This window comes from Pteronotus mesoamericanus, unplaced genomic scaffold (genome assembly GCF_021234165.1).
Source record: "Pteronotus mesoamericanus isolate MK-2021 breed Mesoamerican mustached bat unplaced genomic scaffold, CSHL_Meso_final contig_90, whole genome shotgun sequence".
NCBI classification, from domain to species: domain Eukaryota; kingdom Metazoa; phylum Chordata; class Mammalia; order Chiroptera; family Mormoopidae; genus Pteronotus; species Pteronotus mesoamericanus.
This window is the reverse complement of record NW_026555277.1, coordinates 47,669,012-47,693,185: the sequence shown is the minus strand read 5'-3', so window position 1 is coordinate 47,693,185 and position 24,174 is coordinate 47,669,012. Positions and strand designations below refer to the sequence as shown.

General features: G+C 47.8%; 1 protein-coding gene across 1 annotated transcript in view; it reads right to left on the bottom strand.

Moving 5' to 3' along the window:
- GALNT18 (polypeptide N-acetylgalactosaminyltransferase 18) overlaps positions 1-24,174 on the bottom strand; it is a 316,297-nt gene that overhangs the window by 34,857 nt on the left and 257,266 nt on the right. The window contains exons 7-9 of the mRNA XM_054586100.1: positions 20,152-20,337; positions 12,658-12,795; positions 7,449-7,544 (exon numbers count right to left, since the gene is read on the bottom strand). Of these exons, the coding sequence (XP_054442075.1) occupies positions 7,449-7,544; positions 12,658-12,795; positions 20,152-20,337 (420 nt within the window). The remainder of the gene's footprint in view (positions 1-7,448; positions 7,545-12,657; positions 12,796-20,151; positions 20,338-24,174) is intronic.

Below are 24,174 nucleotides of genomic sequence, written 5' to 3'. Positions count from 1 at the left end.
AAACTGTAACCCAGCCAGGGCCTTGCACTAACATTTGTCAGTGGGCACCTGGGCAGTACAGCCACACACAAGGAGGCGTGGAGGGCACAGTCAGATCCCATCAGAGCCAAGAGGTAAAGTCAGGGAGTTTTACAAAACCTCATAGCCACTCCATGCCTGGCACTCTAATTTATTTCGAAAGAAAAATCACAGAGAAATGGAGAAATCTCCCAAAGGTCACAGAGAAGTGGCTGACGATTTAAATTCTTGGTCCACAAAATAAAGCCTTTTCCCTTGTCCCTGAGATGTTACTTGAAAGAACTGGGGGTTCAAGCACAATCCATGAGAGGCCGCTAACGTTCCATGCAGTGCCATCGGATAACTGCCAAGCAGGGACGGATGACAGCATCATTATGACCCCGTGTGTGACTGGCAGTTTCTAGAGAAGTAGCATACAGAGAAGTAAACAAGTTTGTTTGTTCATCTCTCTCTCTCTCTGTAAAAATGTATAGCCACGTAAGACCTTTAACAAATGAAAAAGAAATTCCAAAAAGCAAAGATACCAAAGTCCATTACAATTCCATACTTTTCTTACTTTTATTAAACACACTACCTGATCTAACATGGGATTTCAGCTCTGGGTAAAAATAGAACACTTCTTTCAACTCAACTCTAATCTTTATACCTTGAGTCAAAAAGCACTTCCTGAAGACTAAATGTGGCAGCTTCAGTATTTCAAAAGCTAGAGAAGGAATTAAAGTCTCTTTCATCTTCCTTCTTCTACAGCCAGGAATTTACCTTCCCATAGGAAATTTTTCCCTGGGTCTTTTATAGTCTAGAAGATTTGGGCAGAAAGAATGAGAGGAGTCCCCAGACAGTGTCCTGTCCCATAGTCTCTCCTTTGGTGGGCTAATGAGAAGGTGGCTGGGGGCAGTAGGTGGCAAGTGGATGCACTATATGAACTGTAATGATCTACTAATAAGTACCTGCCTCCTTCTCTAGACCAGGACTCCTCCAGCTCAGGGACCTAGGCAAAGCTGCCTTTGTCATAATTCTTGGCTTACAATACTACTCAATGCATGTTTCTTGAATGAGCAAACGAATGAATGAATGAGTGAATAAGTGACTGATTAAATAAATAAAGAGTCTGTGGGGAGACCCTATTGTTGTATTTTTCCCAGCAGAAGAAATTTTCCAAGCTGTTACACTAATTAGGACTAATATTCTCAGTTATTTTGAGAATTGCTTGAAATATGCTGCTAATTTAAATAAAATGGTTATGTTTATTCATTAATTAATTAGTGCGCTTCCCAGCAGCTCCCCTTCGCTAATTCAGTGAGCTACACTATGCTTTCTCCTACCCAGGGCCTTCCCTGAGACCTGTCACAGCTCTATCAGAGTGAACTTTTTAAACAACATTTAAGCAGAATTTCTCAAAGAGCTTAAACACAAAGGAGAACCCAGCCTACTTCCAGCCCAAAGTATCTTTGGGTCCCCAATGTCTTTTGGGCCGTGCTGTTGACCATGTGATAAGCTGCTCTAGGAAAACAAAACAAAACAAAACAAAACAAACCATTCCTATTCCTAGACCAAATCAGTTCTTCAGGGGAAATGAAACTTTCTAAAACATGAGGACTTCCTGAAAGACAAGCTATTGTGTGTTTAATGAATAAAAGTGGAGGAGAAACTGGAAGTCAAAATATAAGCATCCTTCCTCGTCCTGTCTTTGACAGTAACTGGTGGTGTGACCTCAGGCAAGTTGGCTCACATCCCCAGAGGCCATTTTCTTGTTTTCTTACTTGTCAGAGGTGGAACTGATTTAGAAACTATCCAAAGTCGTATGGCAGGGACGTGGCTTCCTGGGCACACAGAAAACCCTAACTTCCTACATGCTCTACAGTTAGGCAGGCCCAGGTGACACACTCTGGCCAAAGACATGTGAAAGGAAGTCATATGAAGCACTTTTCAGCCAATACATGAAGGTCAGATTTCTACTCACATTCTTCTCCTCTGGGGGTGTTGTGCATTGAACCGTATACCTCAAAAATTTCTATGTTGAAGTCCTAACCTCCAGTACCTCCAAATGTGACCTTATTCAGAAACAGGATTGTTGCAGGTGTCATTAGTTAAGTTAGGATGAGGTCCTATTGGTGCAGGGTGAGCTCCTAACCCAGTATGACTGGAATCCTTATGAAGAGGGTGAATTTGGACACAGACACGGGCACAAGGAAAACAGCACCTTATGAAGCTGGAGTGATGCTGCCACAAGCCAAGGAGCTACCAGGAGCTCAGAGAGGGGACACATCCTTCCCCAGTGCCTCCAGAGGGAGCGTGACCCTCCTCAGGCCTTGATCTTAGACTTCTAGCCTCCAGCACTGCGAGATAATAAATTTCCATTGATCAAGCCCCCTAGTCTGTAGTCCTTTTTACAGCTGTCATAGGAAACAATATAGGGGATGGATGGACTCTGGCAAAAAACACACAACCCATCTCCAGGATGGCCCAGTACTCTTTGGCTCTCCCAGCTCACTAGGCAGGACAGATTCAACAAGTTCCTGTCACAGCAGAGTCCTTATACTGCTCTGTTCTGGGAAACGTATCTAATCTGAGGTTGGTTTAAAGCAGCCTTACCCCTGGACAGTGGGAGCTGTGCACCTCAGCTGTGGGCCCAGTGGGAGAGGGCGTCAGGACCCAGCGTGCCGTGGGTGGCCCAGGTGCAGGAGGGTGCTGTGGCTTTGAGGAGTGGGGAGGAGGACCAGGTCTTTAAGACTTGCTGTAGCTCACATCAATAAACTGATTTACAAAGCTTTAAGGGAAGGCAGCTCCTGGTCTTCCCAGCAAGCACAGGACAAACTCAGAGGTTCCCAGGCAAAGTGAATTTCGGAACAAAAGAATTCAAGGTAAGCAGATTGTGAGAGCTGGCAGAGCTGGGCCTGGAGACAGCCAGCAGCTTCCTCACTTGCAGATAAGATAGGCCCAGACAAAACTAATCAATGGTACTGGAGATTAGAATTGTTATCTTTGGGTAGAGATATTGACCGAGAGGAAGAAGGAGGAGCCCCAGCGGGATGAGGGCTTCATGTGGGTGGTAACTGTATAGTGTCTACAAATGTAGAAATTCATTGAGCTGTACACTGTGCACTTTATAGTAAAATTATACCTTAATAAAAGAGCAAAACAAAATAAAGGCCCAGAGACGGTGAAGGGGACATCACAAGTGTGCTGCAAGATCAAGCCTAGGACCTAGGCTTTCTGATGCCTGTTCACTGTCAATGCCCCTACTCTACTGTATTTCTGCTGCCATAGCAACTCAGTGATGCCACTCTATGGGTAGGCTTTGACCAGGGAAGAAAACCATGGAACACGGTACATGAGATTAAGGAAAAGCCAGTCGGTGTGAACTGAAGCTAGAACTTTGAGGGTATTTATATTGAGCAAGGTGAAATGAGCACTATTATTATTATCATTTTTTAAAAAGATTTTATTTTTATTTTAGAGAGATGGAAAGGGAGGGAGAAAGAGACAGAGAGAAACATCAGTGTGTGGTTGCCTCACACATACCCCCCACGGGGGATCTGGCTCACAACCCAGGCACGTGCCCTGAATGGGAATTGAACCAGTCACCCTTTGGTTTGCAGGCTGGCATTCAATCCACTGAGCCACACCAGCCGGGGCTGATATGAAATACCAGCAACTGATATTTATTGAATACTTACTATATGCCAAGCACTATTATAAATACTTTTCATGTATTAAATCCTCACAACAAGCTTTATGGTATATACCATTATTAATCCATATTTTGTAAATAAGAAAATAGGCCCAGATTTGAAAGCCTGCCCAAGGGTATACAACTAAAGTCTCAAAGCTGACAACTGAACTCAGGCAGTCTGGCTCCAGAATCCATGCTCTTAACCACGGCACAGGCTGCCCCACACTGAACCATCTGCAGCTGGCAGGCCGGCAGCCCCTGCTCAGGCAGACACCTGCCATGCCACAGGGGAAATGCCCAACATTTGTCCGATGGTCCCAGTAAGCACCAACCCGCAGCTTTAAGACAGATTTGTTAAAAGCAGGTTCACCCATCCTCTCCTGGATCATAAGTATTATAAAGCAGAAAGCAAATTTACAAAAAAAATGAAACTACTTGGGACCTGGTCACCTTGGTCCATGCTTAAGAGCAAATTGGGATGTTCTGAGCTGAAAATTTAGGTGCCCAACTGCATTAACAGAGAAATGCAAATTAAAATCACAATATGATACCACTACACACCCAACTACAATGCCTATAATTTTAAATAACAGGTAATACCAAACCTTAGCAAGACTGTAAAGCAACTAGTACTCTAATATATGGCTGGTGGGAGCACAAATTGATATAACTAATTTGGAAAACTGTTTGAAGTGTACTAGTTGGCTTAAACAACAGAAATGTATTTTCACATGGCTCTGTGAAGTCCAAGATCAAGGTGCTGGCCCATTTAGTTTCTGAGGGGAGAGAGCTCTCCTCCTAGCTTGCTGTGTCTGCTGTCTTACTGTGTCCTCACGTAGCAGAGAGGGAGAGGGAGGGAGCTCTCTGGTGTCTCTTCTAAAAAGGACACCAATCCTGAAGGATCAGGGCTCCACCTTTGTGATCTTATGCATCCTAAACTAATTTCTTGCTCCAAATACAGTCAGGATTAGTGAGCACGTCCACGTACAAATTTTGGGGTGACGCAATTCAGTCCACAGCATTCTGCTCCTGGACCCCCAAATTCATTTCTTTCTCCCATGCAAAATACACTTCATCCCAACAGCCCCCAAAGTTTTAACTCATTCCAACATCAACTCTAAAGGTTTAAGGTCCAAATAGCTTCTAAATCATATATGCATGAGATTCGAGGTATGATTTTTCTAGAGACAAAACTTCTCTTCAGCTAAGAACCTATAACATCTGACAAGTTATGTGCTTCCAAAATATGATGGTGGGACAGGCACTGGATACATCATCACATTCCAAAAGGGAGAAACTGGAAGAAAGGAAGGGTTGATGGTTCCCAAGCCAGTGCCAAACTCAGGAGGGCAAATTCCATGAGCTCTTAAGGCTCAAGGGTGATCCTCTTTGGCCCAGTGCTCTGAGCTGTGGGCCCAGTGGGGCGGCAGCATCATCCCCACGGCTCTCCAGGGCTCCCGGCCCCTTTGACTCCCTAGGGTTGTCCTGCCCAAGCTTCTCGCTGCTTTGGCTCCACCCTGAGGCACCTGGCAGGGTCACCCTGGCCCACTGAAACCCAAGAGGCAGGCCCACCCTCTGAGAAGGCAGCCACCCCCCCCCCCCCACCAGGCCTGTGGTGGGGGTGGTAGCCCCGACGATCTCCGAATTGCCTCTGGCACTGCTCTTCCCTTTCCTCCAGGAATAGTGCCTGTTCACAACCCAACGGCTCTATGGTCCCGTCTCGTAGACACCAAGGAGTCCAACAACCCTCCTTCATCCTGTCCCGCTTTCTCTTTAGTTCAAACTGGCAGTGTCTCCGCTGGTGGCCCCATCTCTCTTTCTGGCTTCTGTTGCTGAGATGGCTGATTCATTCTGCGAGTCCCACCCCTGATCCCTTAGTCAAACGGCTGTTCAATCACGCTTCTGGTGTTCTCTTCAGAACAAGCTTTCTCATTTCTTTTGCAATATGGATAGGCTGAGAATTGTCCACATCTTCAAGTTAAGGTTAAATGAAGTCACAAGGGTAAAGTCCTGATCTGATAGGATGAGTGTCCTTTTAAGAAGACACACCTGAGAGCTCACTCATTCTCTCTCTGTCCTTGCCATGTGAGGACACACTGAGAAGGTGACCATCTGCAAGCCAGAGAGTTCTCACCAGAAGCCAAATCAGCTGGAAGTTTGATCTCAGACTTCCTGGCCTCCAGAACTATGAGAAAATAACTTTCTGTTTAAGCCATCCAGTCTGTGGCATTTTGTCACAGCAGCCCTAGCAGGCTAATATAGGCAGTGTCTACTGAAAGGGAACATATGTCAACCCCATGACTCAATGATTCGACTCCCAGGTATAAACACACAAAAAATGATTGTATATGTGCATCAAAAGCCAGGAACAAAGATGATCCCAGCAGCAGTATTTGTAATGCTCCCGAACTGGCAGCAGCCCATGTGCCCATCGGCAACAGAATGTACAGTGAGTATGGTACACTCATAAAATGGATTACTACACAGTAATAAAAATGAACAAATTACAGCTACATGTAACAGCATAGATGTATTTTATGAATATACTGATGAAAGAAAGAAGCCAGCATGAGAAAGCATACCCTATATTTCTATTGATGTAAAATTCAAAACCAAGCAATAACATCCTTTCTCTTGATCTGGGTGCTGGTTACAGGAATATGTTTGCTCTGAAAGTTTATTAATCTGTGTATTTTAATTTGTCTATTTTCTGTACCTTATGTTACAAGTCAATATGAGGTTTACATAAAAATAGTCACCCATTATAAAGGTCACATCATTGTAAGAACAAAGGACGAGTTGCTGTGCTGCACAGTGTGGGGACGGTGTGATATGCTGACCTGTGACTGGCCGGTCAGTGATGTCACAGCAGCTCAGCACCAGAAAAAATGAAGTGGTGGAGGTAACAGTGGACAATTGCCGGGAAATCTTGACACAGTACATCAAGTGACACACATATCATATCATCCTTCGGTTGTGTGTTTAGGAGGGTAAAAACTCTTTGAAACACTAACTTGTAATTGCACAAATATACATACCTTCTATACTAAAATATCTTTTTTAAAAAAATCATTGTGCACTTCTGGAGGTAAGATAAGTAAACTCTGAAAATGTTGCCAAGTCAGAACAGGTTGATCTATGGTATTCTTGGTTGATGACTGTCCATTGTGCTTTGCTGAATGAACCACTTTCTCTTGCCTGTGTCCTTGACATCCTCCTTGGGTGTATGAAGCCCAGGCTATGAATGGCCGGGGCGGGGGGAGGTCTCTAGGATAACTTACTTCCCTGGCAGCTGCTCTTCAGTCTCCACCAAGAGAACGTCACAGAGCTAAAAAGGGTCTTATGGCTATAAATTTGGGCCCTAGCTGTGATCTACCAAAGGACAGAGCCTGATGCTGTAAACTGGCACTCTGAGGGGACTCTCAGGTGTCAGGGAGTCTGGGGGAACCCGGGTTTCCTCCTGCTAGGGAAGGGCATGGCTGCCAGACCAGGCCTGCGGTGTACCCATGGGCCCCCCAGAGGAGGCAGGTGCTCCTCTTTAGAAAGTCACCTCCTTCCTTGCTCTCCACACTGGAAGATCCTGGCACCTCAGCTTCTGCTCCCCCAGCCTCCTTCCAGGCAAGGCAGGCACAACTCTCCTTTTCTGTTCCTGAGGACACTTCCTAATGCAAAGCCGGCGAGGCCCAGAGTGTAACTATCCTTCCCCACACTAGCCACACACATGCAGGCCCCAGGGCGGGAGCTCGCAGAGACTCACCTGGGGCGTCATTCCATGGCAGATGTACACGATGGGAATGTTCTCAGTGTCTGGACCCTGATCAAGACACAAATCGGTCTTCATAGAGTTCTGCAGCTGAACACCGGGGCACGGGCGGCCACACCAAGGAGAAAGGAACCGAGAAACAAATGCATTAAATCAGGAGAAACAAGCTTTCCACTGAGACAGGCTCCATTTTCATAATCAACCCAAGGCCCCTTGAATACTATGGAAACCGGCAAGCACAAGCTTTTGCTTTGTGTAAAGGTGCTAAGGTCAAGACCAGCCCCTTTGAAGGAGAAGCAGTCACATGTTAGACAGCAAGCAGGGTTTGGGGAGCTGAGTCAGTCCAGGTAAAAATAAAAGGTACATATGCATGCACACATGCAAGGCGGTGCTCGGCGTTTCACCCCTCTGTTTCCACAGAAGTGGCACAGTGGCCTTCAGAGATGCCTGGATAGATAGAAGTATTTGTTCCTGAGGGTCGGTGGAAGTGGGCAACATGCTAGCTGTTCTGGGGGCCTGGAACCAGGCCCTCTCTGCTTCCTGCGGATCCAGCAGTGGTTGGCCAGGCTCAAGTAGAGGCCCAGCTGATGAGAGTTCTCCACAGCGGGGGGCTTGGCAGGTGAGTGAGAGAGAAGAGGGCCAGGGTGGGAGCAGGGGAAGAGAGAGGTAATTCTTACCCCCACCTACAGGCACACTAGAATTATAAGGCCACTTAGATTGGGGGTGGGGGACCTGTTGGGCCATGTGCAAGCAGAGAAATCCAGCTGCAATCAAGGAGAAGGTGAAGCATGAGGTGGACAGAATTAGAGATGAGAGAGAGCATCCTGCCCCTGCTGCGGTTTTAGTGGTTTCCCAGCACGAGTGCCCATGTCCAGCTGTACTTCAGTTCCTGTGTCCATTCGAGAGTTTGTGGTATCTTTACTCACCTTAAATTGAGCTAGCTTAAATAGCTTTTCTTAGCAATCAAAGCACTCTGTTTAGAACAGGAGGCTGGAAATAAAAATCCAGGGGGCCCTGGCCAGTGCGGCTCGGTTGGAGCATCAACCCATTTCCAAAAGGTTGTGGGTTCGATTCCCAGTGAGGGGATATAGCTACGCTGCTGTGTGTGTACAGGAGACAACCAATTGATGCTTCTCTCTCGCATTGTTCCTGTCTCCCTTCCTCTCTCTCTGGAAGCAACGAAAAAAGTGTCCTCGGTGAGGATTAAAAAAAAAAAAATTAAATCCAGGAGGATACTAGCTGCACCACAGGTGGGTCATCTGCAGGGGAAAGCCAGTGACTGAGCTTTGACGGTCCTGATGGATTGTGGCAAGAGCTCAGGGACCCCAGTTAAGGGATGTGAAATGGAACAGAGGGCCAGAGGTACTCATGTGGTCTATGCATACCTTGTTCTTCATAGAAGACAAGGTACAGAGTCAAATTCTTTTCTCTTGAGCTTCCTTTCCTTTACCAGGTGATAGCAGCTCAATCTCAAACTTGTGGTTTAAAGATTCTGAAGAAATATGAGCATGCTCTAGCTCCCCAGGCAGGGCCCCAGAAGCATCCCTGAAGCAAATCCTGGCCTGTGTGAGGAGCATCTGCAAACATTCGGGACTTCTGCCGTAGCTCGCAGACGGGTGGCATATCTGAAGCCTGACACTGTAGCCGTTAGTGAGATGCGCTAACTGCTCCACAAAGAGAAAGGCCCAGAGACCTCTGATGTCAGACTTGGTTCTTGCTGGGATCTCAAAGTCAGCCTCTGAGTGAGGGTGTGGGTGGTGTCTTTGATAAAGCCCACATTGGCTGGGTCGTCGCTCTCCCATTAAGCAGGTGGTCTATTGACACAGTTGGGAGAGAGACTGGGATAGACTCCTGGCTCCAGCTGTGTGGTGTTGGACAAAGGAACATAACTTCTTCTTGTCTATTTTTTTCCTCTATCAAATAGAGGTAATAGTACTGACCTCCTAGGGCTGTTATAAGGTGGAAGAGAAACATTATCTACAAGAGCTTAGTTTAGGGCCTGGCGAATGGCAAATGTGCAAAAATTGTAAGCTCCTATTATTACTGCTGTAACTTCCTGAACACCATTCAGGGAAACCAGCTTTTGTGACTGCATCTATGTGAAGTGTGTTCCACCTGTTATCCCAGCTAATCCTCAAAATAACCTAGCCAGGTCAGTAATATTATCTCTTTCAAGGATGAAGGTAGTATGGTACAGTCAGAATCGCTGCCTTACCTCTCTGTCTGTAATGCTATTTATTCCTATGGCATGGATGCTCTGCTTTGGCCTTCTCCTGCCTGACTAAATCCTCCTCTTCCTTTGGTTCTCAGCTTCTCTGTCACTCTGGAAGCCTTTCCTAACCCAAGTCTGTGTGTGAGCCCACCGCTCTATGCTTCACCAGCACCTCCAGTTCTCTTACTGTAGTACTTAGCACACTGTATTCTGGTTGCTTCTTCACTTGCCTGTCTTCCCTATTAGTACGTCACCAAACTAGGTCTCAGTCTTTCTCACGGGTCAGCTCTGGTACACAGTAGACAGTAAATACATGTGGAATGAATGAATAAAATGAACAAATGAATCATGTTCCCAAATGAATGGCATGTCCAAATGATTGGCTTCATAGCTGGACAAGTAGCAGAGCTGGAGTCTGTCTGTCTCCAAATTCCAGGGTCTTTCTATCATGTAAATGATGACAATCCTGAGACCAAGAAAGATGCCCCATGAAACAGTATGACTAGACCTTTAAGGTTTTGTAAATTGTCAAGGTTACACAGTGATTAAGTAGCAAAGCTAATGTTCAGAAGCCGGGCATGTCTGTTTCTAGATGCTACTTCATCTCCACTGTGAGCACTAGAGCTGGAAGTAATCCAAAGCCACTCTGTCTCCCAGACATGGAGCTCAACGACCAAGGGGAGACCCCTGCCCACACGACAGGTCCACAGCCTGCAGCTGGCAGGAGCCATTAGCGGGACCTATTAGTGGATTAATGGACTGGTTTATATAGACTTGACACTGGCCCAACTGACAGGCCCAGGGGGTTATTTGACCTGAGCAAGGTAGTTTGGGCATGGGCGGGGAGTGGGAACAAGAAACTCTGTGTCTGAGAAGACATCTGGTCTCTCCATTTCAGGATAAAAATAATCACCAGCAAATGCTCTTGCTCTTGCGGCTGCATCCTGCTTTGCCCGTCCTCACCCTGTTGCCCTCACTGAGAGTTCATTATGCTCCCTGAAAACCAAGCATGTCTCTGCTCAAGTCAGAGCCGAGCCTGAGGAGGAGGCAGGGACAGGGGGAGGCTGGCAGGACCCTAAGCAGGGGCTCGCAGGTGGACATGCCGGGGTCAGAGATCTCTGTCAGCCCCAGGGGGCTGGGCGTGGCGGTGAGAACGCTCCATGTTCATCCTGCTATATGTGGTCATCAGAGGGGACCCTTTTGCTTGGAAAACAAGAATGCCTCTTGCCAAGGCCCAGAACTGCAGTGGCCGCATGCACACACCTCCACTGTTACTGCTTTCCCTGCATCTTTGGCTGAATTTGGCTAATACTGTTTGGCTACAACTGAGAGCTTGGTGAGAACATGAGTCCAGAAGCTTGCCCTGGCTCCCAGAGGTTTGGGGACAATAGTTTCTCTGGAGCCACATTAGCCTAACTGTCCTTTCTGGACTGGGTCCAACAATGGCCAAGCAGCACATATAACTTGGCACAGTCAGTGTTGGTGCACCAGTAGCAACTGTGTCCTCAGAATGGTTCTGGGGAGGTAGGTGGGGCTAATGGGCACCTCACAGGCCAATGTGTTTCCATGGTGATGACAGGATCTTGAGTCTCAGGTAATTGCTAGGCAGCAGCAACCGAGGAGTTTTCAGACATGCCAGTTATACCAGCCTGAGAAGTGGAGAGAGGCAAGAGGCCACTGGGCCATTTTCTAAGGACATGTCAACTGTGCCATGGGGACTCTTGTGAGAGAATATGACACTTTCCTACAGCCTGTTCTCCAGGGAGCAGAAGTTCCTGGGATCTCAGCTCTGCTTCCATTAGAATCCCAGCATGTTACAGTTGGGAGACCCACAGAGCACACTGAGGCCAACTCTTACACAAGGATTCCTCGCCTCCCAGGCAGAGGCTGAGCCTACCACGTTCCTGCGGAGACAGGCCTTGAACTCAGTCGTGAGCACAAGCCAGTAAAGGTAGAGGCCTCAGCTCTCCTTCAACTTTTCATCCTGGGACATCAAAAAGGTCTGAGGGGACACTCTCCAAAGAGGAGAACTGATATTAGCAGCTGATGTTTTACACTTAGGTCACTGCTGAGTACCTGTGTACAAGTGGGCAAGTCACCTTGCTTCTCTGTTTCCTCATCTGTAACATGGGGTGAGGTAGGTAGCCCTAGGGGTAGTTTTGAGGGCTTAACTCTCAGTAGAAAATCTATGTGATTGTTTAGTCAGCAAAAAATCAAGTAAGATATCCCCAAATCAATGAGGTATCATTTAAAATGCTGTAAGAATTTTATGGTCCTGGCAATATTGGAAGAATGAGAGAGTTTATCACATTCAAAGTCTTTTAACCTTAGATATTGCATACATGTGTATACCTTATACTTTCTTCTACCCCTTTAGCATATGAACAAACTGAGGCCCATAGGACACTGAGACACTTGCTGGGCAGGTGCCCTGAGCAGGACCAGAACCAGGTCTGCCTGGATCCAAGCCCTGTGCTGTGCCCCTCCATCTTGCTGCCTCCATCAGGGGAACTGCTCTGTGCCAATCAACAAGCAGTACTAAAGTATCCCTCAAAACACAGCAAACTCAAGAAGGTTCTATTTCCCAGAACCCCTTTCAGGAGGCTCTGGGTGCACAGAGTCATGCAGGCTGGTTGAGAGAACCTTAGGCACCCACGCTTGGGGAACAATGGGTGCTTGTTATGTGGCCTCACAAACTTAACCTAAGTGCAGGTTTTTGTTTTATTGAGTGGAATGTGCAGGTTTGGGGCTAGAGCTGAATTGCTTAGGACTATTCAGGAGAGGCTAAGCGCCTCTTCTAAGTGACTGGAGAGGTTTGTGCTATAAAAGCAAAGGCTGCCGTGCGTGCTGCTCCAGAAGCCAGCCTCTTGGCCACAGGTCTACCGCAGGCCCGCGTGGGAGGCCGAGAGGCTCTTCCCCCCTTTCCCCGACTCTCCCTGGGCTTGCTCTCTGTCTGTGGCTGGACAGAGCCCTGAGGGGCTGGCTCCTTACCACCCCGTAGGCGATGATGTCTGAGTACATCCTCATCTCTGGGTACACGCTGACCAGGTACCACCGGAAGGTCTTGCACTGCAGCTGTTTCCTCAGAGCCTTCCTTGCAGTAATGTCCCCGATGTCGATTCCTGAGTCCTACACAGGGATGCAAACGCAGAGATGCAGCCACCACTGGGGCATGGCTTCTCCCCGGACCTCCCCAACCCGGATTCCCGGGGGCTGTCCAATGAAGGGACAGTGGGAACTTAACTCACACGTCCTTACATGTATCTTAACCTCATAAACATCCCTATTTGGACTATGAAACATGAAGTCAGGGTTGATGGGGACTGCCGTCAGGGGGCACTGAAAATAAAGATGCCAAACCTTACATCTTAAACAAACAAAAAAGAGATCTGTAGTCTGGCTGTAGGTGAAAAAAGTGGGAGGAATAGAGTCAGAGTAAGATTTTCCCTACCTCAGGAGAGAAGCTGAGAGATTCTGAGTCGCGAAGGGAGAGGGAGGTGGGAGGGAAAAGAGTCGAGGATGGAATAACGTTAATTCTAATACTATTCCTAATAGTCATGGCAGCTTAGACTTACATAACAATGGGCTCGGCTTTGTTCTGCATGAGACAGGCATATGTTTATATTTATATACTTAGCTTTATTTATATTTAGGTATATCATTCCATTTAAACCTATGAATTAGGTGCAGACAAGGAGTTAAGATAAAGAGAGGATCAGTGACCTCTTTGGTGACCACCCGAAGTCGCACATTAATAAATGGAGCTGAGAGCTGAACCCAATCAACCTGGGTCTGGAGTGTGTACTTTTAACCTTACCCTGTGAATTTGCAAGAGCCTTCCCGCCTGCTGCCTGAGGCCAAGCCCCCACGAGAGAAGCGGGCTCTCTCTTTACGCTCAGGGTCTTAGCATAGGCAGTACTTGTGCCCCACACGTCCCAGGTGCATCAGAAAGGTGGTCCCTGAGCCATCAAGGGGCGGCAGGCAAGGAGCAGTAATGGGGGCCTGAATGTTCCCTTGAGTGGGGGGAGGGAAGCCCCCACGTTTCTGGCGGTCCCAGAGCAAAGTGGAGAGCACGAGAGCGTCTGGGCCTGCACGCCGGCTGTTGCACCAGGCACACAGTCAGCTGAGAAACAGCTGCTGCCACAGCAGAGAATGGAGACTCGCTGACTCTCAGGGGATGACACCAGGGAGCCAGGGACTGTGGGATCAGATGAGACAGCAGCCCTGAGCGGAGACAGAGGAAGGCGGGGATGCACGGCGCTCCCGCGGACGCTGCGGTCCACGGGGTGGCGGTGCCAACACTCTGGTTCCAGCGTCAGCTCTGGGGATCAAGGAACTGGGGGTGGGAAGATAGTGAAACTGACAGAGTGTAAGTCTGAAATGTCTGAGGAAAACCACAAAGAGGGCTGCTGCATGTATCAGAACAGGATTGTAACAAGCTTTTGATATCAGACAATGAGCACTTGTGTAAAAACAAAATGTAAATAGAGAAGAAATACATTTATCTTTGCCCAGCAGAGTTCAGATAATATAAAAATTTAAACCTACTACAGCCTGAAGATATAAGGTCTTCGGGAGAAATTTCAGCGAGTACTTCTTGATGAACTCATCTATAATTTGTCTAGTCTCTGCTTCTGCCCCGCGCCCTCCCAGCAACTGCTACTTGGCCTCTCTGCTGGACCCTGGTCCCCTATGATCAGGAAACACGTTTGACTCATCGCTGTGCCTGTGGCCAAGCACCTCATCTGAACTGCATTAATGAGCCTGAGTTGAGACGGTATTTATGAAGTGGTGAACATAGCAACTGGCAATAAATGTAACCAGCTTACCCCCCACCTCCACCCCAAGGGATCTCTGTTAAGTACTGACCCTTTAAACTTGTCTGCACTTTATCCTTATATCACAAAGCTATGCACCTGGGCCCAGGCCTTCCCCTTTCATGCTATAATTGCCTTTATATGAGACAAATTAACACTGTGCCTTGGCTTTTACTGGGAGCCGCTAGAAGAGCTTGCCTCAGGAAAGTCTTTGTGTTTCCCTAAAATTCTGTTCCCATGAGAAAAACTTTCTTTCTACTGTCAGGATCAAGGGAAAGTTTGTCTCTCTCCTAATTGAAGGTGGGAGAATTATAACCTGTCAGGGGTCCACCTGTACTTGAACTTCCAAGAGACTCCAGATTCAGAGTTTCTTCAGCTGATATTGCTGGATATCGTGACCCTTTCCTCTTCCTGTTCGTTAACTGACCTAAGCCTTTCCATTTTAATGGTTCAGCACTTCTGCACTGTGTTTTCTGTAAACTGCATCAAGCTCTTTCAGAGTAGGGGGCAGAAATTAAGAAATAAGCAAACTTTCTCAGAGAAGTTCACCTTGGCTCTTATTAAAAATCAATAAACGCATCTTTCCTCCTTTGCTGAATACGTAGTGGAGTGGGTTGAAGCATGTCTCCCAAATTTTTGCCTGCCTGAACCTCCAAATGTGACCTTATTTGGAAATGGGATCTTTGTAGATATAATTAATTAGAGACCCTGAGATGAAATCATTGTGGATTTAGGGTGAGCCTAAATCTTTTTAAGAGAAAGGAGAGGGAGGTTTGGCCACAAGACAGAGGCAGAGATTGGGGTGATGTACCAGCCAAGGAACACCAGGAGCCCCCAGCAGCTGTAACAGGCAAGGAAAGATCCCCCCCCGAGAGTCTCTGGAGGGGACACAGTCCTGCCAGCACGTACATTTTGGGCTTCTAACCGCCAGAGCTGTGACAGAATACATTTCTGTTGTTTGAAGCCACTCTGTAGGAACTCGTTTTGGCAGCCTTAAGAAACTAACACACTTAGCAACACAAGAAGCTGTCCAGTACCCCCGCCTGTGTGTGCGGCCACACACAATCCCTTGTAGCCAGGCCTAAAGAAGGGCCGTTTCCTAAGCACCATGGGGAGCCATCCCTGGTGCTCAGCCTGTCTCCTGGCAAGAAGAAGCAGGAGCAGGTCTAGAGTTTGCGAACCCTGTCTAAGAAAATATCAATGCTTTGCTGCACACTGACTTTCTGTTTGTTGAAAAGCAAACTGATTTTCAACAAAAAGTAGAAGGAAGCAAGCGCTGGAGGCTCCTCTGGGTTTCTAAATGCTTGAGATTGGACGCGGTAAGGGAGCAAGGGAGAGGGGCCCTCCTGTTCCGCGCACAGCCTAGGAGGACTCAGCACAGAAGGCAGGAGGACAGGGTGACTGCCCAGCAAGGGCACTTTAAAGCTGGGTGCAAATGCAGAAGGCACAGCAACAGCATCAACAAGAGTTAACACTTATCTAGTGCTTTCCATTTGCCAAGCACTGATCCAAGTCTTTACAGATATTAACTTAATTCTCAAAACAGGCGGCAGGATTGAGGGTTCCAGCTCTACATCTGCAGCTGAGATGAAAGGTTAAGTAAATAGAACGCAGATGTGCTTGTGATTGAGCTGAAGGTATGGTATCGGGACGTTACCACATCAAGGGCAGCTGGGCAAACATGGAGGCCACGCAGCACCTACATTTCCTCTCTCTTCTTTGTTTTTAATTCATATTTACTGGGTGCCTACCGTATGTTAGACACTGTCCTAAGCACTGTGTATCCATATTGGAAGTCATAGTCTGCCAGAAAGGAGAATCTGGAAGATCTAGACAAGTCAACAGATCGCACACAGTATGAAGCATGTTAGGGAAGAGAGAATGCTAAGGGACAACAGAGGAAGGGCCCTTAGTCCATCTCATGGTGTGGGGCAGCTGGGATGGTGGGGAAAGGGAAATATGTAGTCAAGGAAGGCTTCCTGGAATAGGTGATGCTAAAGGTGAATTTGGAAAAATGAACATAATAAGCTAAACGAGTGTCACCCAAACTTGGCTGCCCCAAACCAGCACCTGGAGAACTTTTTACAGATTCTGGCACCACTACACATCTACTCATGAGGATGAGACCCAGAAATTATTATTTTTTTTAAAGCTCTCCAAGGGATTCTGCTGTAGTTGGTCTGCAGATCTGCTTTTAGGAGCCACTGACTAAAGGAGGAAGGGATTATACACATGGCCAGCAGATTCATTTGTTAATAAGCATTAGTAAGGTTTTACTGAGTTCTGACCATGTGCCCTGCCTTGTGCTAGGCATGGTGACACTAATATGAATAACAAAATCTGTCCTCAGGAAGCCCATGGTCTAGTGGAGTAGTTCTCAGCCTGGGTGGACGTTAGAATCCCTGAAGAATTTTCGAAAAATAAAAGGATCCCTTGTCCCCTTCCAAACCAATTAAGTCATAATCTCTGGGGCTAAAGCCCAAGTGATTTTCAATCTAGCCAGATTTGAGAGCCTCTGGTATATGAGAGAGAGACTTTCAGAGAATAGAACATTCTTTTATAGGGCGGTGATGCAATCACAGAGACATCCATGCAGAAAGGAACATTCTCCCCAGCTGGCGCCAGCTCCCCAAGAGGACAGGCCACTGGAGCCAAGGGTAAGAGGATGGAGGGGAACTGGTAAGGGTGGAGGCTGGGGAAGAGGCTTTGGGTAGGGAATTCCAAGCTGAGAGGATGAAACTGGCAAGCACACAGTGGTGAGACAGCACAGACTACACAGGGAGCTGCAGGCAGCTCCCACAGCCCAGGCAAACTGGGGAGACTCCAAAACAGGACTGGGGGTTGGGGCTGGAGAGGCGGGTGAAAGAGGAAGCTTAGATCTGTGTCAACCACTGGAGAATCACGTACAAATTTTAAGTAGGACAATGACACGGTCACTGAGAGTTTTAAAAATGATAACTTGGGATAAATGCTGAACAGATTTGAGGGGGATAAACCTGAAGCCAGGGCATCGAGGAGGAGGCTGTTGCGGAGGAAGAGGCAAGGCCCGAGTTCAGACATGAGAAGAGGCAAGAGTGCGGCGGAAGGCTTCCTCATGGGCTGGGAATGGAGCTCGAGGAAAGGGAGGATTAAAGTCAGATGCTCAGTTTTGAGCTTATATGTCTGGGCAGATGGTGGTATCATGAACTGAAACAAAGAATAAGAACAGGAGCAGACTTGGGGGTGGGGGAGAAGTCCTCTGTTTTTGTCAGATTCAGTGTGAAGCACTTGTGAGAACACCCAGGAGAAGCTGCCAGCTGTAAGTCTGAAGCTAAAGGCAGAAGTCAGGGCTCGAGACATTAATCAGGCAGTTGTCAACAGAAAGGTGGGTGAAGAACCCAAGAGTGGAAGGGACTACCCAGAGACATGGTGCACAATGATAATGAATGCAATGGGCCAAGGAAGGATCCCTGTGGACACTTAGGCAACCAGTGGAAGTAAGGGGAGCCCCAAAAATGATTAGGAGCAACTGGAAAGAGATAAGAACATTCTGGGGTGTGGAATCATGGCACCAAGGGAGTATAGAGTTACCAGAAAAGGTGGGATCCTATAGGTTAAAGACTTTACAATGTCCATGATGACTGTCAAGTTACTGGGCTGTGACTTGAAAAGTGAATGGGAAGTGAAAAAGTGTTGACTTTTCCCAGAAATTTGATAAGAGGTGTAAGAGGGAATTTGGATGTAGAAGGAGACAAGAGGGTCAATAGACAGATTTTCAGGAAACATGTTAACCCCCTTTCTTCTCCACCTGCAACTTTATCCTGGACACTCAACGTCTCCTTTGCCTTTCTGGTATTCGCCACCACTGACCCCGCTTTCCTTGGTTTGAATTATCCTCCTGAGGAGTCACAGACAGACACTGAGTTTCATAATTTTCCAATTATTTTTAACTCACTCTGTTCTCATTGGATTTGCTATGCATTTCAACATCTGGCAGCTGCAATTAGGAGAGAAGCTTTGTGTTTGGGATACAGAGAGAAGGTAGCAGAAGTATGAACAAGACTTTAGTCCTTTAGCAGAGCCTGGGGACCTACAACGCCTTCCTGGTGGGCTCCTGGGAATTTCCAAGTGTTCCTAACAGTGTTCTATCAGAGGACACCCACCGCGGGGCACAGCAGGCTTCCCAGAACACTGTGATCCAATGCCCACAGCCACAGATGGGTCCAGAAGGTACCACTGTTTCCTTAGAAACACTCCCACTGTCAGGGATGCAATCCCAGGGCTGGTTCATTAGGGCTGGGCGCACTCCAACTGGTACTGATTGGCTTCTCATCCTTCCTCCCGAATGCTGAAATCTTGAAATCTCACTGGTGGTGAGAATATGCACAACTCAAGCCACCCCCCCACCTCCGTGATGGTGGTGGTGGTGATTTACCTAAAAGCTTGTCCCCGTAGCCCATCCTATTTGATCACTCAGCCAGGAAACATTAGCTTAGGTGAGAGATCGGGAAACAGGGCCTTCATATGGAAACTTGAAGCAAAGACCAATCATTTCCCTATTAGGAAGAGAATGCTGAGGCATTCTAAAGAACTCCCAAGGGGAAGTCATGGCCTCAAGAGTAAAGAAGGAGGTCGTGAGGTCAACAGTTCCAACTCACATAGAATGCAACATAAGCAACGATCTCCAGGCAGACAGGCTGCCGAGCAGGTTGGGATCCTGTGGCTGGCATCTCTTGGGTTCTTTCAACTCAGTAGTCCAAAGTCATTTCCATATAACACATGACAAGCCTGAACAAACTGACTAGACATTGTTTTCTCTCCTGCACTACTTAAGTGTAGGTGACTAGAGGGATAGAGGACAGTGGCAAGCAATGATGGGGTTCTGTGAAAGTTAGAAGCAGCCTAAAAAATGCCCAGAATAGTTCCCTCCTCCTGAGGGCCCCTGTGGGAGTGTATCCCACCTCCATCCTTGTGGCTCGAGAAATCCCAAAGCCATGTGGACATTCCTTATTTCTTTGATCAAAGATTTGATGGCCCTGGCTCAGTGGCTCAGTTGGTCGGAGCATTGTCCCATACACCAAAAGGTTGCAGGTTCTATACCCGGTTGAGGCATGTATGGGAAGCAATTGATCAATAATTCCTCTTACATAAATGTTTCTTTCTTAATTCCTCCTTACATGGATGTTCCCTTCATTCTCTCTCTCTCTCTCCTCCCTGCTTCCTCTCTCTCTAAAATAAGTAAACATATCTGCAAGTGAGGATTAAGAAGAAAAAAGACTTGATGGAGATACTTGGATCCAACCTATAGGGAGATTAAGGAGCACTCTGTGAATTTTGGTGATGACTGGTATACTTCCAAGTCAGGACCATGAAACACCGAATGTCAGAGAAGCTGAGGACCTGAGAACATAAAGTAACCTTGGAACTACCTGGTCAACTTTTCTCATTCATAATGAGGACACTAAGGTCTGGAAAGGAGGCCTCCTTCAAGTATGCTGACCAGGAATAGGGGTGGGGATAAGCTCATCGTCAGCCCCCTTTCTTCAACATGGAGCATATTTTGGGGCTGAGTCCACTCTAGCATAGTAAACAAGACTCTGGTTGATCGATGGGAAGAAGGATTTAGTCCCATGTTTGTTTGTTTTTTCTCACCATACCCCAATAAACCCATCCCATGGGGGCTCCCTACCTCTTGGGGTATGTTCCACGCCATGTAGACATGGCTTTTAAATTCGTCCATCCAGACTTCAGCCACCCTGAGGGCATTCCTGCGAACGTGGGCGGTGAGGTCCTCAGTGTAGGGCTTGTGGGCGCGCTCAATGTGGGCAATCCGAGAGCAGGGCAGGACTTCCACGCTCCCACCACACTGCCACACCTGCAGGGGACACAGAGCCACTCATCAGTCCCCAGACCTACCTCTGTGCCTCTGAGCCAGGCGACAGGTGACCACTCAACATGAGCATGGATGAATCCAGGGTTCTTCACCTTGTCTCTCCAGACAACTGTCTGCAAAGGAAGCGAGCTGTACCTTATTTTCACTCTTACTCAAGGAGGTTGTTGGGTCATTAATTTGTGTCTTGTTTCTTGTTGCTATGGATTTCCCAGAAAATAATCAACAGACCTTCTCTCTTCATCCCTTTCACCCCTCCAAAGAAGAGACTAGATATTTTGTGACCAAAGATCTGGGGTCTCCTTGCCCCACAGGAGAAGTTAACAAAACCCTCATAATGATCTCAGCAGCAGCGCTGACATGGAGGGACCAGCAGGGACTGTCATCTTTACACGGACCATGTCATCTTTACATGGACCACACGGGCCTGGACAAGGATTGGGGAGCACCACAGGGAGAGGGCAGGCACCCTTCTACTTCTTTCCTGGGCCCTGAATTCTGATAAGACAAAAGGAAGAGGGCGCTGCGAAGAAGGATATTAAACTTCTCAATGTCATGGGTGAGTAGGAGCTTCAAATGAATGCACTTTGATTTTGAATTTTTTAAAAATGACCTTGCATTCTGAGCATCAAGGAACAGTATTTTGGAGCCGTTGCCACAATCATTCCAGCCCCTCTGAACTTTCGGTGTTCTGGAACGTGCACACCCTTCTGGGCCTTGAGGCTTCTGTCCATCCTGTTTATGATTTCCGAATGCTCTCCCCACTCCTTCTCCAGCTGAAAAAATATCTTCTCTAAAGACCTTGTCCACATGTGCCCTCTGTTGTGGGGACTTTGCTCAATTCTTGGGGCCCAGCCAATTGCTTCCTCCTCTGGCCCTCTAAGCTCTCGATGTCATAACTTACCTGCTGATAGGTCAGCCTGCCTCCCTCGCTCATGTTCCTACAGGGCAGAGCCCTATCATCTCTCATTTACTTCTCATTTCTAACACCTCAGACAAGGCCTGGTGTCTATAGGTGCTTTGTAAATATTTGTTGGATGAATAAAAGATTGATGCTTAATCAATTGATCAATCGATCAATGGTTGATACTTAATAAATGTGGGATAAGTCTGAAATGCTTGGTCAGAGCCAATGAATGAGGCTTCTGCGGGAAAGCAATCAGGGTCTCTTGGTGGAAAACAGTGGACACTTGTCAGGTATTGTTAACTGGACAGTTGGGTGGGCAATGTTTGTACTTACAACACGTATCCATCAATAACCATATGTCTTCATCCAAGGTAAGGTAGACTTTAGATTTAGCCTAATTTCCACATGTTATTTAGGAAGAGAATTCCTTCTCTTCCATCAGTCTATCTCACACCAGTTGGTCCTTACAAGCTGTGGGAGTTGGAAGGCAATTTATTGATTTACCACTTTCTAAGCTTGTCTTGCACTTAGCATATTATTTAGGGATAATAAAAAGAAAATAAGCACTCCCACTGAGCATCCGCTTTGTTCCAGGCCCTGGACTGTGCCTACAGGGCAGCAGTGTAGCGTACTGGTTATGCACAAACAGGTTGCGATCAAATCCTGGCTGTTTCTTAGAACCTATGTGACCTTGAGTAAGTCACTCGATCTCACTGCGGCTCAGTTTTCTCATCTCAAATAGGGATCATAAAAGTACCTATCTCATGAAATTACTGAGAAGATTAAAGTTATTATATTCAAAGTACTTAGAAAAATGTCTGGCACATAATAAGCACTCCATCAATTTCAGCTATTACTATACAAATTATACAGCAGACTCTCCAGAACACCCTGTGAGGCAGTTATTGTCTCTAAATCCAACTGAAGAGACTAAGACTAATGGCTGTCCCTTGCCGGAGACCACACAGCTGGTAGTGATGACAAAAGGATCTGTCTGACACCCACCAAAACTTAAAAAAGACCCTATGCTTCCCCCCAGGATGACCCTGCTTTCAAAGTGTCCCCACACCCAGGGTGGTCCTGAGGCTCAGGGCTGTGAGTCACGGAAGGCCCCAGACCGTGCACCTTCCTTGCCAGGACCTATACGTTGTGGGAATTGTGCTGATTTCTGATTCACTTTGCTTAGATTTTCAATGGAAGCCTGTCAATACTGTGAACATGTTATTGACAACACAAAGATTCGGGGTAATTATTCTTTTTGCAACCGGAACCAGAGGCTATTACTTGACACATTTCAGCAACAAAATATAGAGCATGATTCATAACAAATCTCTTTTACTACGAAGGCTGTTTTTCAAAGAGTCGGTTCCATTTCACTGTAGAGTGGGTGATTCTGCTACACGTACGGAAAGGGTGGCAGTGGCACCGCCCCCCCGCCCTTAGTCACACAGGAAAAGGAGCCGTGGGGACTCACTGTGGAGCCCTTGGATCTTCCCCTTTCCCCATCCTGCTGCCACTGCCCTGTGCAGACTAAGTCCTGTCTCATTTGGACTCTGCAACAGCTTCCAAACTGGTTCCCCCTGCCTTCCTCCTCCCGTCTCGTCTCCACCCCCAGCCTTCGGAATCCTCGAAGGGGTACAGAGGATCACCGGCCTCCTGCACCACGCTCTGCCCAGCACAGCCCCTGCGGCTCCTCGGGGCCTGGCCGCTGCCTGCCCCTCCGGCCTCCTGCCTGCCTCCCCATGCTCTCTGCGCTACAGCCACGCTGAAATGTTTTCACTTCCTCCAGAGTGCCAGGGTTTCCCCCCACCTCTGGGCTCCAACACCCGCAACTTCATGCCCCACCCCGGCCGCTTCCCCTGACCCATCCCCCGGGTGTCAGCTCAGCATCACAGCACTGTGCCCCGTCAACCAGGCTGTGGCCTGCTGTGCTCTGTGGTCCCTGCCCTGTCTTTCCCGACCGCAGCCCCTAGTACTTGCTGTTTAATTATTTCCTTCCCTCTTTCAAAATGTTCTTAAGCTCTTCACCAGATCCTGCTGTGGACATGTGCTAAGTGGTGCCCAGGAGAGAGGACGTCTGGCGGGATGGGAGCACCACGTGGAGTTCTAACGCACAGCTGTGGAGCCAGTGGGAACCGGAGCCCTGTTTCATTGCCACCACCTGCTGCTGTGTCACCTTTGGCAGGTGATTCTATCAAGCCTCAGTTTCTCCCCGTGGAAGAGGGAGATGATGTGAGGCTAGCTCTTACCCTGCGCCTGCCTCCGTGTGAGCACTGTATGGTTGCAGTCAAGGCAGTGGGGACAGGACACCTGGGTCAGCTCTAACCTTGCTCTGTGCCAGCTGAGTGGTGACTCTAGGCTCCCTAACCTCATGTCTGTGAGACGCATGGGACAGCGGCTCCTGCTCTGGGCCATGGGCCCGCAGTGCTGGGAACATTCTAAGCCCCCAGTCGGTGCCCATTATTACTTTATAATAACCATTATAATTGCTACTATTTGGCTTCTCCTGTACATCTCTACTGTCAGGGAGCAGAGGACTCACATAACTGGCTGAAGCCCACAGACGACCGATGGGCTGCCTTCCAGAGTCTCCCCTTGCCTCTGGAGACTGGGAGCACTTGTTAACCCAGGCGTCATCTCCCCTCTCCTCTCTTCTGTGAAAAGGCTCATCTGTGGAGAGGGTGACAGCCTTTGGGCTCCTGGCAGCTTCTGGGCACTGGGCATGTGCTCCCCAGCACTTCTGGGACCTGGCCAATGACACTGAAGTAAACAAGAGAAAGCCTGTGCTCGCCCATCCCCGGGTGATGAGCAGCTCCTGCTGATGCTGACCAATGGCTGAGAGAGAGAGATTCTTAGGAGTCTTACTCACAGCTGTTCTCAGAGACCCTCTCATGGTTGGCAGACAAAGGACAGGA